Source organism: Caloenas nicobarica, chromosome 2, assembly GCF_036013445.1.
Source record: "Caloenas nicobarica isolate bCalNic1 chromosome 2, bCalNic1.hap1, whole genome shotgun sequence".
Lineage (NCBI taxonomy): Eukaryota > Metazoa > Chordata > Aves > Columbiformes > Columbidae > Caloenas > Caloenas nicobarica.
In genome coordinates this window covers 3,637,991-3,654,984 of record NC_088246.1, presented here as the reverse complement: position 1 = coordinate 3,654,984, position 16,994 = coordinate 3,637,991, and the positions used below count along the sequence as shown (strand labels likewise).

The 16,994-nt window shown below is 47.7% G+C and overlaps 1 protein-coding gene across 1 annotated transcript; it reads right to left on the bottom strand.

Moving 5' to 3' along the window:
• Positions 1 to 1,056: 1,056 nt before the first annotated feature.
• Positions 1,057 to 13,232, bottom strand: KLHL40 (kelch like family member 40). Its single transcript, XM_065627796.1, has 6 exons — positions 11,875 to 13,232; positions 7,313 to 7,473; positions 5,563 to 5,670; positions 3,957 to 4,142; positions 3,260 to 3,406; positions 1,057 to 2,501 (listed from the first exon to the last, which is right to left on the bottom strand). Exons 1-6 carry the CDS (start codon positions 13,018 to 13,020, stop codon positions 2,390 to 2,392), a joined length of 1,860 nt encoding a protein of 619 aa, XP_065483868.1. The 5' UTR covers positions 13,021 to 13,232; the 3' UTR covers positions 1,057 to 2,389.
• Positions 13,233 to 16,994: the final 3,762 nt, after the last annotated feature.

Genomic DNA, 16,994 nt, shown 5'->3' with positions numbered 1-16,994 from the left:
ACCATAACAACTCATCGAGGCTCAGCAACATTCCTGATGACTTCAAAGAGCCCAGATTTCCACCCGGACAACCAAGCAACGTGGCAGCGGGTGGATGGAGATCGACTCTCTCTTAGAACCAAGTGTCACCAGCTTTCCATTCTGGGTCCAGCACGAAGAGCTGAAGCAAAGGTATCAGTGTCCAGTCCCAGGCAGGAGGTGATATCCTGCCACTGCAATAAATGACTTTTAAAAATATTACTATTCTATGCATGGATTATTTTTTATTTCTTCATTTTTCATTTTCTGCCACAAGCTATCCTACATTTGGTACATTCATCCTCAGTTAGCTTGGGAGATGTCCACACGAATTTCTGCAGAACTGGGTAGAAGGTGATTTTTTTTTTTTTTCAGTGCATTTTTCACACATTTGATTGTTTCAAAGGTTTTTGTTGCTTTTTATCTTTATTTTTTTTTTAAGCTACTTTGTGCCAACCAGTCACCTTGGATTTATCTTCCTTGTGAAAATGTTTCATTACTGTTGATGTGATTGTCCTCTAAGGAGATTATCCTGTAACTTTTTAAATCCTTAAAACGAAACCAGGACAAGACTCTGATTCCTTTACTCATGCCCAATTGTCTCTCCTTCCAAGCATGTTTTTAATTTCTCCACGACTGCATTTTGAGCTAAACAAAATCAGCCAGATACGATTTTCAATACTGTGATTTTCATGCCACGTTGATGGAATTATTTCGCAAGGATTGTATTTGTTCTTTTTTATTATTATTATCATCCCTATTTGGGGTATCATGAGATCATATAGGCATCCAGCTTCCTTCCAGTCCTAGGTAAGCTCCTAAGTCCTCATATCTATGGAGAATAGCTGTAAGGAGAAGTTTCAGCTAAAGTTTCAACTCCTAAATGAGGGAAAATAAGAAGAATAAGAGCTGGGGCTGTGCAAGGGCTCTCCACAGGGCTGCTTTGCTGCATGTGTTCATTGCAGCTTTTGTTTAGTTCATGTGTTTGGTTGCTTTGGGCATTCAGTTACAGCTCTATCAACACAGAGACAGAGAGGATTTCTTTTGAAATAGCCTAATAATTTATTTTTACATAAACCACTGGTCAGATGGTGTGGGCATCAGGAGATTTTTGTTCTAGCAGATCTTTGTCCTGCTGCCAGTAGAGTCATGTTTCTATCAAAACATCATTACGGATAAGTTAAAAAAAAATGCATTTTTCCTCAGTTGGAAGCTCTCTTTGAGCCAAATACATCTGAGATCTCCATGTACTGAGCAAACTCGAATACTCTTAAAAAAAAAAAAAAAGTCGGAACATTAAAAATAAGAGAAACAGCATAAATATAAAACCTTTCCCCGAAAAACAACACTTGTCCAGGCATAGGTGAGGACATTGTGATCTGTGATTGATGAGGAGCTCAGAAGGCTGGAGATGAGGGCACATGTTCCCCCCGCCCGTCTCTCCCCCCTTTCTTCCCCCACCGCTCGCACGACTCTTCTCCTCCCGCAGACCTCAGCTCCTGGCATCTCTTCAGTCCAAAGTCAACGTGGAGGCAAAGAACTACGACTATTTTCTTTTCATTGTGACTTCCAAAGTGCTTCTGCTGCCCACTGTCACATGCTCCTTTCTTTTAACTGTCACATCCCAACAAATCTCATCACCCAGCATCTCCTCAAAGTCCCCCCACGTCTTTCCTGTATCACTTGACTTTGACCCTTCTTTCTCCTCTCCAAGGTGGACTCTAACACCATGCTCACAGCTATCTGAGGTGGAGAAATACTTTATAGTCACCCCCCGTTCCCTGGAGAATGTCAGCTTGGTTCCTTGGGAGCCACTTTCTGCCTCCACTGGTTGTTGGGGAGATTCAACAGCAGTCAAGATGATGGGGAAAAACATGGGGAAAGAAGTGGAACAAGAAGAGTATGATCATGGAAAGGGTTGTCAGGCACTGGAACAGGCTGCCCAGGGAAGTGGTGGAGTCACCATCCCTGAAGGTGTTTAAAAGACATGTAGATGAGGTTCTTGGGGACATGGTTTCGTGCTAGTGTTGGATTAATGGTTGGACTCAATGATCTTGAGGGTCTCTTCCAACCAAAAAGATTCTATGATTCCATGATATTTTGTCCTGTCTACTGAGATTGGAACAGCTCATTGCTCCATGCTTCTACCCCAGCTCCCTGAAGGCTACAGACCCCTTCTCTAGTTATCTTCTGAGCATCTTGAAGTTCCCATAAGACTTATTTCCCCCCTTTCCCATTTGAGTAAGTAAATTGGTACCAATCACAGATGTAATGTCCTACACGGTATCCAGATGCCACGTCTCTGTGTGGCCTCACCTTCCCCCATCCCTCCTTGCCCCAGACCCCTATGAAAAAAAAAAATCAGGCCTCGCTACATCTTCGTTAGGCGCAAAACATTGAGGCGCACGGGAAGGAAAGTGGCACCAGAGGCGTACTGGATCTCCCGAAGGACCCCTTCCCACTTCTTCTGCTCTTCATCATACCTGGGGAGAGACAGACAGACAGTTACGGTGAGTAAAGTATCTCCTCTCTTTTGCTTCAGCTGCTGTCTGTAGTGGTGGGAGCTCTGGTGCCTGGTGTGATGTCCCACAGATGTTATTTGGCCACAAGGTATCTGCGGGAGCTGCATGGGGATTGGAGACCTGGTGTGCTCCAGTTTGTAGTGCCAGGCTGGGGAACGTGGATAGCAGCATGTGGTCTCACAGGGGAAGGTTTATTTTTCCTTTGGGAAGTGGGTTGATGGCACCAAGATTGAACATCTGTGGTGAAGGCCAGCGGGTGCCTGCTGAGGGTGCTGTAGAGCCACAGACGTGAAGGACAGGAGCAGCTAACGCTGCATTAGCAGCCGTCAGAAGATGCTTTCTGCCCGCACGTAAGACTATCTGATTTCCAGCCCGAGCACCGGCTTTTCCCAGGGAGAGCATCCATTGCACAAACACGGCTCCACACCAAAGGGGATGCCTGGAAACGGCTCCAGGCACATGTCAATGCAGCAACTAAGCTAAAGGAGATGATTTTCCCTGGTACACTACTCGATGAGGTTGGGAGAGCTCACTGAATCACCTAAAATACCCTCCAGCACAGCACAGGGCCAACTTCTCACTCACAGACCTTGTGCTGGAGTAACAACATCCATCTCACACTGAAGGAACCAAGAAAGACAGAAACTATCTGTTCCCTCAGAGGCTCTCACTAATATCCCTCCCATGCTCCCTTGGATGGCCCTGGGGAAGATCATCACCTCCAAACGTCATTCAGCTCTGTTGGCACCAGTTCTCCCGACTCTGTCTCCACCGTGGCGAAGCCTCCAAGCAGGTAGAGCACCCCAGCCAAGCTCACCAGGCTGACCGAGCTGCGCTCCTGCGGGAACTCAGTGAAGGTGTCCCACCTGCCACATCAAAAGAGGGGACATGTTAGGGCATCCTGCTTATGCCCATGCCAAAGCTAGCCTCAAATCAGGAGTCAACAACTAAATTAGGTAGCAACAGATTAGCTTGTGTAGGTCTACATGGGGTGGGATCACACGTTGACTGCTGTTAGAGATATCTGTTTCCACCATCATAGTTCAACTTCATTTTGCATTGAGTAGATGAGCTCTGAAGCACACCTGGCATGGACCAGCAGGTCCCAGCGGTGGGACTGCAGCTTCAAGGCCCACCCAAAGAGAGTCTATGGTGTTGGGTGAACTGAAAAAATGAAGTTACAGCGCTGGAGGGAACCAAAGGGTTGTACCAGTTGGTGAAACTGTTTTGAAGGTGAGCCTGAGATGATTCACAGCCTAAATGCAGTGGTGATGCCCACCTGTCTGAGGAATACAAACTGGGAGGAACAGTCATCAGGAGTTGCCAGCAAACTCCAGAGTCATTGGAAGTTGCTTAATGTACATGTACAACGGCTCCTTGTGTAACTATGCCCTGAAGGTATGCTCAGGTACATACTTGTTGGTGGCAATGTCATAGACTTCCACTGAGTTGGTCAAGCCAGAGTCAGTCACACCAGCTGCCACGTAGATTTTGTCCTTGTGCACAGTGGCTCCAAACAGAGACCGAGCAGTTTTCATGGGAGCCAGCTCCTTCCACTCAAACTTGGATGGGTTGTAGACACACATCTTCTTCAGGCACTTCCTAGAGAAAGATGAGAGAGAAGAAGCCTCTATCACCTGCCAAGAGACGGCTTTGTACTGCAGGAGTTGGGGGATGTCTGCTGGGAAGAACTTGGGGTCTCTAGAAAGGACAAGAGGAAATGGCCTCAAGTTGTGCCAGGAGAGGCTTAGAATGGATATTGGGAAAAAATTCTTCATGGAAAGGGTTGTTGGGCATTGGAACAGGCTGCCCAGGGCAGTGGTGGAGTCACCATCCCTGGAGGGCTTTAAAAGACGTGTAGATGAGGTTCTTAGGGACATGGGTTAGTTGCCAGTGTTGTGTTAAAGGTTGGACTCCACGATCCTGAGGGTCTTTTCCAGCCAAAATTATTCTGTGATTCTATGAATGCCTTTGCTTGAGTGTGCACTCAAGGATGCCCATGCCTGGAGACATCACTTGTGTGTTTAACACATCCCCTCCTGGTGTGCCCTCTTTGGATATGAGTCCTAAAAGGTCAACACTGTGTTGACACAGCTGGGTACAGGTCCATGTAGCCAACTGCCTCTCAGGACCTTGCACACAGCCATCAAACAGTGTTTTGGTGTTGCTGATCTAACTTAGTGCTGTGAAATATGAGGGTGGTAAAATACTGGCCCAGGTTGGCCAGAGAGGTGGTGGATGCCCCATTCCTGGAGACATCCCAGGCCAGGCTGGACGGGGCTCTGAGCAACCTGAGCTGGTGCAGATGTCCTCATGGTAGGGGTTGGACTGGATGAGCTTGGAAGGTCCCTTCCAACCCAAACTGTTCTGCGATTCTATGAAATATCAGTCACACCCTCGTTCCCAGGGACAGCAACATAAGGTGTGTGAATGTATGCACGCTCACACTTTTCAGCCCATGATCCTTTCAGACCAGGACCTGTCTTTGCTGGATTATGCCATGTTTGGTCTGCAAACAGTCACACTTCTGGCTTGCAAATAAATTGCTGCAATGCTCCCCAGGAAAGGTTTTTTTCTGCTGAGCCCATCTCCTGCAGGAGGGCAGGATGGGGGTCAGCTTTGATGAAGTTTTTCACCCCTATTTCAAAACCCATCTGGATTTGACTACTGGGACCACGCTGCTCCACAAGTCCGAGACAAGAAACTCTCAATGTGAAAGAGCTTCTTGCTCTTCAGCACCTGTCCCAATCTGTGTGATATTTATTTATTGTGTGTTAAAGGGGACGATATGTTCCCTCTCCTGCAAGGACAGTGCCACCTCCATGATGTCCCTATAGGACTTCTAAGAGCTTGGGAAGGGTTGCAGCAACACAGCTGAGCTGAGAGGGAAAGATCCTCATCTCACACCCCATTCAACACTCCTTAAGCCATAGCATCCAGGTTGGGGAGGTACCAATTCATACTTTGTTCTCCCACTAGCTTGGGGGATGACTGCCTCCATTTCTCTCGCTTTTTGACTTACTTGTCACTTCCTTTGCCACCAATGACGTAGACGAGGTCCTTGTGCGATACCACCACGTGGCCGTAGACTGCGTAGGGAAGGGGATCGGCTTCACCCCACTTGAAGGACCTGGACCAGGGAAAGATGGGGAAGAGAAAGGATTTGTAGCTTGCTGGGTGAGGCTCAGAGTGCACAGTGCTTTCCAGACCTGGAGGTGAACACAGATCCTGACAAGTAGAACACACAATCTCAAAAATATAAGATTTCCAGTGAGATAGTGCTCAACCAGTAAATTTTGTGATCTTAAAAGAAAAAAGAGAAAATAAAATATGCAGGATGTTTATACTAATGTTCATTCTTATCTGCAGAATCCTCCAATTTGGGGCTTTGTGCATATCCAGCTCCTCTTCTCCCAGGACCTCACCTCATTTACAAGCATTACCAGCTGAACACAGACAAGACAGAGATTTCTGCATTATGTAAACAATTAAAACTAATATGACTTAGCAGTGCAAGATCCTGAGAACAAATTCATTTTTTACCCATCATCTTCCACTTTGAGATGCAATGGTTGGTCAACACTCAGAAAGGACCCACAGTGGATATGTCCACATTTTGTAGTACAGGGGTGTGTTGAAGGCTCTGAGCCAGCTCCAGGGCAACAGAGCAGAAGATGTAGCTATAAGGCTATGAAAACCCAATCTGACACTCAAATAGGGCTGCCCAATTTCTCAAGATATGTCTCTTCATGTCCACATAGCTTAGACTCATCTCCAGTTTTCATACATGTAGGTTGTAGCTGCCCAGACCTGCACTTTATTCTACCTAAGAAATGAGATGCCTGGGCTCTGAGTGCTTTCTAATTGCCCAGCCACTCTGGGCAAATATTTGATCACATAGACGAGCAGTTTTTCCTCTCCAGGCTTGTTATAGTTGAAGATTTAACCTAAATAATATTAGAAATACAAGTGGTGCTCATCACATCTCTACCAGCTTCAAATTGGTATTCAAAGCACCCCCTGAGCACTTAGCGGGGGCAGACACCTGCTTTCCCAGAGTCTGCAGGGGCAGAAAAATGCCCCGTCCTCTGGGAATGAAGCTGCTTTAAAATTTCTGCCTGTAAAGCAGACTTTGAAGCACACACTTCTAATTACAGACCAGGCTAAGACTTGTTAACGCCTACTGTTCTGCCTCTTTGGGGCAGAGAGGAGCAGTCTTTGGATGTTTCTGCCTCCTGAGAGCAGAACGGGATGGTGCCTTTTAATAAAGCTCATGACATAACATGGATCGGAGCCCATTGTGTTCAAATAGCCATGTATTAAGCCTGATATCTCTCAGAGTGGGCCATTCAGTGCTACATCTGAATACTTTCAAAATAAACTTTCCTGTCGAAAGACACTCCTGGTGAGACCACGGTGAAAGTTGCCAAACCTCCAAACTGATGAGCAAGAGCAGAAGCAAAAACTCCCCTTGCTCCTCAGTGCTGTTTGCATGTGAGCATCTGCTACGTTTGGTCCCTGATAATGTGATATCCCCATTATCGCTTCCATCTCCTGGAGGTTCAATTATAATAAACGAAGCAGCTGGAGAGAGGCAGCTCCGAGCCCCAGGGTACAGCCTGAGACAGTCCCAGCGGTCCCACCATCTTGACGCAGATTTCGAGCCCTGTCTGCAAAACCTTTGGGTCCCTGGAGAGCTGGAGTCGTTTTGCATGGCAGCTGCTTCACCTTCTTCTGTAAAACCATCTCCCATCCCACACATGAGCACTTACAGCCTGTCGTAGCACAGGACCGAATCCAAGGTCTTTTCTCCTTCTTTCAATTCTTTCCCTCCGACCACAAAAATGGAGTTTTCTGCCTCTCCCAGGCCAAAGAGGCAGCGAGGGGATGGCAGGGGGGGCATCCCCAGCCAGTCTGCGTCCAGATGGTCGTACTGAAAGGAAACACATGGTCATTAGTGTGTGCCCACCCAGCCCGTTTGCTTAATAAAAGCCAGGGTCCAGAGAATCACAGAATCATAGAAGCACAGAATAGTTTGGGTGGAAGAGACCTTTAAAGCTCATCTAGTCCAACCCCTGCCATGAGCAGGGACATTTTCATCTAGATCAGGTTGCTCAGAGCCCCGTCCAGCCTGGCCTGGGATGTCTCCAGGGATGGGGCATCCACCACCTCTCTGGGTAACCTGGGCCAGTATAAGAGGCTGAGGGCAAAGTCCATTCCTAGGTTCAGCTTGGTAACCCCAGTAGACCCTTTCTGCAATGTAAGTCCCTGCCTGTACGTGACCAATGGGGGACCTTCGTAGAAATCCAAATAATATATCATATGAGATATGGTTTATGACAAGGCATAAGAGCAGAGATGCATCAGAAGGAACATGTTCCACTCTGTGCACCAAAGCCTTGACTTGGAACAAGCTTGGTCGTCTTTGGATGAGAGAGTCCCATGTTAGACTTTTAACAGATAGTTCCTGGGCGTGGAGGAGCTGAAGCATTTCAGTCTTTGAGATTTTGCCCGAAACTCTTGAGCTGTAGCACGTCACAGTATTTCATCCCGATATTTTCCATCTCTGCCAGGTAACAGCATGGTGTTGGCAATGTTGGCTACACAGCTCACTCCCCTGAGCCCCTTCTTCTCCCACCAATTCTTCTTCTTTCTGGCAAATGATCAGTTACCATGTCCCTCTCCAGATACTGATGTTGTCCCATATCACCTCGGTGTGTGTGAGAGTTCATGAGATGAAATGTGTGTGTCTATCCACCCGAACGCTATTTACACAATACCCATCTACCCAATATGGCACAACACAACCAGGATGGTGCTGCCAAGCCCAGAGCTCTTCTTTCTGACCAAAGTGTGCCAGACCCACCTGACAGATGGGGAAAATGATCCATACAACTACTAGATCAGATGGCCAAATCCTTGGACATCTGTGGATCAAGGTATTACCTCATATCCTACCAGAAAAGAAGATGTGGAATGTTCTGAGGCTGGGGGCTCTCTAGGCACCATGGCTTGATGGGAACCATAAACTGGGGCAAAAATTTTTAGTGTAGCTTGGTAGCAGAGGAGGAACTTCATGGGTTAATAAGTCTGGAGTGACATCTTGCAGCCAGTTTGGTGGGACTCTGCAAGATGAAGCTGTGATGCATCATTGCCTGAAGCACTGTTGGCTGTGGGCTTGGGCCAAAGAGCTTCAGCTTCTTGGGTTCCCTCCAAAGACTCGTCCTCAGCTGGGTGCCTGTGTTTATTGTCTCTTTGTAAGCTGTGGTCCACATATGTGTTATTTATAGTGCAAGCCCAAATGGTTCAATCATCAGGATAGTTCCTGCGTCTTGATGTATTCAGCATTGTTTTCAACTCATAAATCTTAGAAGTGACAAATAAATTATACCCTTTTCCATCCAAAATATCAATGGAATCATTTTGTTCCTGACAAAATTTGCAAGGCCTCTGGGATTTATCAGCATTCTTATGTTTTGGTGCCTGTCCTTAAGTCTAAACTATTCCTGACCTAACTCTCCTTGCTTCAGCAGGAGAAACGTGACATCAGGGAGGTCAGAAACAGAGTCAGAGAGTATAAGATGGGGACAGACTTTTGAGCAGGGCCTGTTGCGATAGGACAAGGGGTGATGGATTTAAACTAAAGGAGGGAGGGAGATTCAGGTCAGACAGGAGGAAGAAATTTTGTACACTGAGGGTGGTGAGAGCCTGGCCCAGGTTGGCCAGAGAGGTGGTGGATGAACCATCCCTGGAGACATCCCAGGCCAGGCTGGATGGGGCTCCGAGCAACCTGAGCTGGTGCAGATGTCCCTGCTCATGGCACGGGGGGCACTGGGGGAGCTTTGAAGGTCCCTCCAACCCAAACTATTCTATGATTCTATAAGATGCTGCTGCATTGACATAGTGATTCAACGGTCCATCATACAGCTGCCTGTCTACATCTGTGTGAAGCTTCAGCTGAAAAAAAGGCTCAGAAGACTCCTACAGAAATCTGAGCTATGGCACTGATAGCAATAAATTACTCCTTTGCAAACTGATGGCACCTTCCACCCCTGGGCCTTGTCTGCGCCTCCTATGCACGAGTGCCGCAGGGAGCTGGGAAGGGACCACTGTCTTCTGCTTGTGGGGAAGGAGCTAAAAATGGCCACACGATGCCCAAGGCATGTGGCACTGAGCCAATGGCAAAGTGGGAGCCGAATATAGAAATATTGCTGTTTGCAGCTTAGAATCACAGAGTTCTTTAGGTTGAAGGGATCCCCAGAGGTCTTTCATCCAGCCCCCACAATACAGAACAGGTGCAGCTTTGGAGTTACAGCAGGTGTCCAGGGCCTTGTGCAGTCAAATATTGAACATCTCCAAGGATGGAGGTTTTGTGACTTCTCTGGACCCCTGCTCCAGTATTCCAACAACTCCACTGAGAAGGTTTTCCTCACAATTAACTGAAATGTCCTTTACTATAACTCATGGCTATTGCTTCTCAACCCACCTTTGTGCAAATCCAAGAAGAGTCTGGATCCCTCTTCTGTGGCCCCTCCTATTAGAGACCTGAAGACATCAGTGAGATCTTCCCTTCCCCTTCTCCAGGCTCACCAAACCGAGCTCAGCCTCTCCTTGTACCTCCCATTCTCCAGCCCTGAACCATCTTTCTGGCCTCTGCTAGACTCATTCCAGTACCTCAATGCCCCCCTTGTACTGGGGAGCCCCGGAGTGGACACAACATCTAGATATGGTCTAACAAGTGTATGGTCAAAGGAAAAATATCAGTTCCCTTGACTTGCTTGCTGCAGTCGTGCTGAAACAGCCCAGAACATGGTGGACCTTCACTGATGCTCAAGGAATTACCTTGCCTGGCCAACAACCAGGCTGGTGGAGCATTGATCTTTAGACACAGTTTTTGGCTGAATAGAATCATAGAATCATTTCAGCTGGAGAGACCCTCAGGATCATCGAGTCTGACCATAACCTAACCTAACTCTAGCACTAAACCATGTCCCTAAGAACCTATGCACCTTTTAAACCCTTACAGGGATGGTGACTCCACCACTTCCCTGAGCAGCCTGTTCCAATGCCTGACAACCCTTTCCATGAAGAATTTTTTCCTATACATTTTTTCCTAATACAAAACAGTCTGTCTTCCTACTCTGTGCAGGCAAGTGATGGAGCTGACCGTGACTGCTGTTGTCATCTGTTGTCCAGTGCCAAGGGTTATGTCTCAAACAGCATTCCCCCCAGCTCTCCAAATGCCTTCCCCTTCCATCCTGCTTTCTAGGGCTTTGGTTTCTAATTGCTTCTCATTTCCCAGGCTTTGTGTGGGCTGCATAAGGTACAAAGCCTGGCCGTTCCCAGGTGAGGACAAGCATGGTCCTTGCACACATGGTGCAGATGTACAGATCTACTAATACAATGAGGCAATGGAGAGATCAATGCTGTATCTCTTGGCTTTGGAACTACGCTTACTTTCTCCTTTCTGCCTGGACATCTTACTATTTCCTCCCAGAAGATATGTGAGCCATGGGAGAAGAACAAAAGGATTTCTGGGTATGGAGGAAGGACAGAGGATTGCTACAGGATCAGCGGGAATGGTAGATGCCTTGAGTTAGCTGTCTACAGGGAAGGTGCTCTTGGGTTACAGCCCAGGCCGGGGCTCAGATTGCCTGGGCACAGCTTGATTTCATCATGGCTTTGGTTACTGTTGAGTTAGAACAGCCGCTTTTCTTGAGGAGGATTCCCAAAAGACATCACATCATGGTTTCTCCTGCACATCACAGAAATGGCCAGAAACTCTGAGCTGGACCTAGCACACCTCCAGAGGCAAGAACAGCACTGGAAATGAGGCACATATTGGCAGGTAGGGACATACTCTGTGTCCTTGGAGTCTGTGCTCCGTGGCTGTACCTGATGCTGTTCCCTTTGTTGGCACCTGGCAGAGTCACCCTTGGGTTTTGCTGAGGGGTTCGTTACCAGAGAACATAACGGATGCAAAGCTGAACCCAGACCTGATGCCAACTACTCTTCCAGTTAGTGTGTCCTATGGCAGCCAGAGCTGGACTCAGTACACTGTTTAACGCGCTCCCCTATTCGTGATTTAGCTCAAGAAGGGCTATTCCTATTACCTACTCCTTCAAGCTTTCTTCCTCAATGACTAGACCCCCGCTTCAGTGGGATCTGCCGTAAAAATATTGGGAAAAGAATCTCTAGTAAAACAACTCAGATGTTTCACCTTCATTTACAACATTTTTTTTTTTAACATCACATGACAATGTATATTACTGGCATTACAAGGAAGCTATGCTCCAAAGTGGTCAAAGAAAGAAAAGAAAGATAGAGATAGTACCTGTAGGAAGTAGGAACTCATGGGATCCTCTTTGTTGTCCTCATTGTAGTACAGTCCGCCGACAATGAAGATCTGATTCTCCTTGGTCACCAAACTGACATGGTTCTTAGGGATTTGAGTGGACAGGGAGGCAAAATAGCACTCGTTGGCAGTGGGATCATAGGCCACTGCTCCACTGTCACTCACCATGAAAATAAGGTCCTGGAGGAACATCCCAAAGCGCATTGTGTCATTTAAGATCCCTGGGAGAGCATCCTCCTCTGTATCTTCTTCCTCATCTACTGCTCCATTGACAACATTATCTTTCACTTGCTTTTCACTGTTTTTCTTCATTTTCTTCTTCTTCACCACAGTGAATTTGCCTTTCTGGGCATCCTTCACCATCTGCAGTTTCTTGAGCAGCTCCGGGCTGGATTTCACCACGGCGTGCTTCTCCACGTGGTCCTTGATGTAGTCATTGGGCATGAGGCGGAAGCGGATGCTTTCAAAGATGACCGGCAAGGCCTTCTGCCGGCTTTCCTGGTCCTTGGTCCCCACCCATTTCATCACCACTTCAAAGACAGTCTCCTCTTTCTCGATGTTGAGGGAGTCATTGGAGATGATTGCAATAAGCTCGTCAGCTGAAAGCTGGTAGAACTCCTCGTCCCGAGACAGCAGCGCAAAGCGATCGCAAATGAAATCCCGAGCTGCCACGGCCAGCCGGGCACAATCGAGCATCAAGCCCAGCCTGAAGATGGCCAAGCAGTTGCTGAGGCAGAGCCGCTTCTGCAAGAAGGACACGCAGACGGTGAAGATGGAGGGGATCTGGAACATGTTGGCCACGGAGAAGATGTCCTGCACATTCTGCTCGGTGATCTCCAGCTCGGAGGTGTAGATATAATGGAGGATCTTACCCATGACATCTGGATCAACATCTTCCAAACTGATCTCCCTCTTCTTGCTCTCTTCCATGTCTGAGAGGAACATCGCTCGAAAATACGGGCTGCAAGCTGCCAGGACCAGCCGATGGCAGGGAAACTCCTTCCCCTTGACTTTTAAGACGCAGTCCAGAAACTTATTGTGGTCCAACATGTCTTTGAGTCCATCCTGGAGAAGAGTTTGCTGGTAGAGACGCAATTCTTCCACTTGATCAAAAGGCAAACCCATGGTGAAGAGTAACTACTCTTTTTTTTTTTTTTTCCCAATCCTTCTTTTATATGTATATATATATTTATTAATATATCTGTACCTGAGACTCTAGTAGAGAAACTTTCTCAAAGCAGGGCTTGCAGGTCTTCCTTGCTTCCAGACCGTCAGCACACTGGGAATGTGAAACGCTTGCTACTATCGCAGCTGTCTGTGTACTTCAGCTTCCAGCGTAAGGCTTTATATATAGCCACAGCGCTACAAAGCTTAAGGAATCCATACGGGAGCGTGTGTAAGCCGATCACCCTTTAATATGACACATTGGACAAGGAGGGAGGGAGGGGGACGGGGGAACAGCTGTAATTCCAGCCTCGATGCTTCAGGAAGGGTCTGTCAGCCCGTGAGTCATGGTGGGGGGAGCGGGAGCTTTTGGTGCTGTCCCTTGGTGGGAGATGTGTGTGACCCATCGTCTCAGCTTCCAGATGAATCAAACATCCAAATCTGCTTTCTGGGTCATGAATGGTGGGGCTGGGACGTTCTCCCGACACAGCTAAACCGACTGCTCCGAAACTGCTCAACCTTTTGCTGGGCTAAAAATAGGTGGTGAAGTCAAAGCTGGAAAGATGCAATGAGGGAGCATCTTATGTGGGCTGTGTGGCATCCCCTACTCCAGCCAGCTCACTCCCAGGGCTGATTTTCTGCACAGATTTGTCCTTTATTCTCCTCCGGAGTCACATCTCAGGGGTCTGCAAGGATATGGAAAAGAAAGACAGAGATATTTATTTACACCCCTGTGTGGGATATGAGAACTGTGCAGGAAGTTACTTAAAAACTTTCACTAAAGGAGGAGACTTGAGGAGCCTGGGAGAGGGATGGCTCTGCTTTGCTTGAAATTAGGAATCATGGAATGGTTGGGTTGGAAGGGACCTCTGGAGATCATCCAGTCCAACCCACCTGCTCACGCAGGGTCACCCAGAGCAGGTTGCACAGGGTCGTGTCCAGGCGGGTTTGAATGTCTCCAGAGAAGAAGACTCCACAACCTCTCTGGGCAGCCTGGTCCAGGCTCTGGCACCTCAAAGTGAAGAAGTTTCTCCTCATACTCAGATGGAGCCTCCTGTGTTTCAGTCTGTGCCCGTTGCCCCTCATCCTGTCGTTGGGCACCACTGAAAGGAGTCTGGTCCATCCTCTTGACACCCACCCTTGAAATATTTATAACATTGATAAGATCCCCTCTCAGTTTCTCTTCTCCAGCTGAACAGCCTCAGCTCTCTCAGCCTTTCCTCATAAAAAAGATGTTCCAGAACCCCCATCATCTTTGTAGCTCTATATGTGCACGGACCTCACTGACACAGTCTCTGGACACCTTGTCATTAACAAATTCGTCTTCTCCACATCTTAGTGATAGAGAGAAGGACTGAGGCAGAACAGAAGAGAGTGCAATGATGGGCTTTGACTCACAGAATAGGACATCTAAACACAGGGTCTCCTGCTAAGGTCTACTGAGATTCAACACCCCCATGTTAAAATTTAGAGTTGCAGCAGGACAACTTGCCTGGCCTTGAGCTGATACTCCAGAAAGGCTGAGGTCTCCAGCAGGTCTTGTGTCCTGCTTACATGTCCACGGATGTCTAGGAAACCTCATGGGTCCTCAGATGTCCAGTCTGGGTCCAGTGCTTCCCATGGAGCTCAGGAAGAAGCAAATTAGTTTTGGCAGACAGGGATGAGTAGAATAGCTGTAGTAATTTATACCTGTGGTAAAACTTAGACGTGAATCTGTTTTATTTTATCTCTGTTACTATGGACCCTTTGGGCTGGCTGACACTCAGCGATGGCACAGATTTAATTAATGATTTAATTAAGTCTATGCAAAGATATTCGCCTCTCTTCCTGGTCTATTTAAAGCCACATAACCCCTGTCCCTGGCATGGATGTATTTATAATAGTGCTTTGTGTTATGATAGTTATCTACATAAGAGGGAAGAGGGAGGGAGCTAGACTGGTATGAAGCCCTTTTGTACTGGTGAGGTTACAGCAGCACCGGGGAGGTACCAGTTTAGCAGGGAAATAATCACAAGCTGGTTTTGGAGCTCACAATCATAAACTCTTCTGCTGGGCTGTGATGGGATGAGACAACGAGTGCTGATCTTTGAACTGCGTCGAACTTCAGAAATGTTCCTTTGCTTCCAGACATCTCGGGCTGGACAACCCCATCGTCCCCTCTCCCTTCCCTCTGCATTAGCTCTGACTTTCCCAAGTTTAATCCTGCGCTGTCATTTTACGGCTTGGGATTTCCCCCGCTCTGCTTTTAATCTCCCTTGAGCCTTGTCTCATTTTTATTTTCGCTGTGCTGCTCGGCATGTGCTGCCGTGTGAGGTTTGCTTCCGTGTTCCCCACGTCACAAGATGCTTCTGCTAAAATGCAGCTACAGCACATCCCTTCCCAGAGGAGCTCCAGACCAATCAGTGGGTCTGTGTCTTCTCCGAGGTTTGTGGTCCATGCAGGGAAAGAGCATCCTGCTGGTCCCAAACCTTCTCTGGAGTCTCTGTCTGCTTTGGTGGTTTTGCACAGCAGTTGGACCAGCTTGGGGTAGAAGCCCTGTTTTTTCCAGGCTTAGACATGAGGAAGAAATTTTTTACAATAAGGGTGGTGAAACACAGGCCCAGGTTGCTCAGAGAGGTAGTAGATGCCCTGGACTACAGACAGTAATTTCCAGTGACCAATGGACTAAGTTATCAAGTGTGTCCCTAAGTGGACAACAGTTCCCCCATGACATGGGAATGGGTGAAGATACATGGAAAGCACCCTAAAGGGATGCAATGCAGCAGGATCACTCCCTCTCACACAAAATTTTAGAACAAGAAAGGTGAACGCAGGAGTTATAGCCACGTCAAGCTGAACAAGAAAGTGTCCTATGTAGGGCTATGAGTTGGGATTTGTAGTTGCAATAAAGAATCGCTTTTATTGGCTTCTCTGGCAAGTTTTGCTAACAGGCAAGTAATAATCGGCTCGGATGAGATACTCACCAGGAAAGAGATGAGCAGTTGATAAATCACATACCACAAAGGCACAGGCTGAGCGTCTCCTGCATAACGCTGAACAGTGAGATGTGGTTGAGATAACACCACTTGGGGTGCTCCTGGCCCACCAGACCTGCTGGGCTTCTAACAGCAGTGATAAATGAGGGGATAACTTCAAGAAAATGGGTGCAAAGCCCAAGTTCTCCCATGAACCATCTCTCTAACAAGCCAGCAGGTGTCTAAGATTAGCTCCTTTCGGCAGCTCCAGCAGATGCAGCTGCTGGGTAAATTTAGCTGCTTAGTGAACGGGTTATTTTTTCTCCTGGAGTATCCAAGTCAGGAGGGCACTGCAGAGTCACTGGGCTTTGCCATGTGAGTCACCACCCACTTTGACACTGAGAGATGGGTGACTCTGTTTATTCCCCTGGGCAGCCAGGGACCTGAGCTGAGCCACCCCCAGAGATGGAGAACCTGGTCTCAGCAGTTTGTGGCGGCTTCAGATGTGCGAGGACACCCATATGGAGAAGAACTGAATGTTACACTGAGAGGAAGCACATCAGGTTGTAGCTGTTTTGGTGGTAAAGAGAAAATCTGAAATAATGGGGTCACCAAGAAACGTCTACCAAAGGTCCAGCAGCAGATCTGTGTTAGAAAGCGATGTGCCTGGCAGCTGAAGGGGTTTTGGGGATGTGACCAGCAATGCCACCAAGGCAGAATCACGGAATGGTTGGGTTGGAAGGGGCCTCTGGAGATCATCCAGTCCAACCCACCTGCTCACGCAGGGTCACCAGAGCAGATCACACAGGGTCGTGTCCAGGTGGGTTTGAATGTCTCCAGAGAAGGAGACTCCACAACCTCTCTGGGCAGCCTGGTCCAGGCTCTGGCACCTCAAAGGAAAGAAGTTTCTCCCCATATTCAGATGAAACCTCCTGTGTTTCAGTCTGTGCCTGAGATATCTATAAACGCCTGCGCTTACTA

What these genes read in the sequence shown, in the direction of transcription:
- KLHL40 (XM_065627796.1), bottom strand. Translation starts at nt 13,020, where the DNA reads ATGGGTTTGCCTTTTGATCAAGTGGAAGAATTGCGTCTCTACCAGCAA. An exon ending in TGAGTTCCTACTTCCTACAG is followed by an intron (nt 7,474 to 11,874) that starts GTACTATCTCTA and finishes GTTTCCTTTCAG; the next exon opens with TACGACCATCTGGACGCAGA. An exon ending in TATGACATTGCCACCAACAA is followed by an intron (nt 3,407 to 3,956) that starts GTATGTACCTGA and finishes TTGATGTGGCAG; the next exon opens with GTGGGACACCTTCACTGAGT.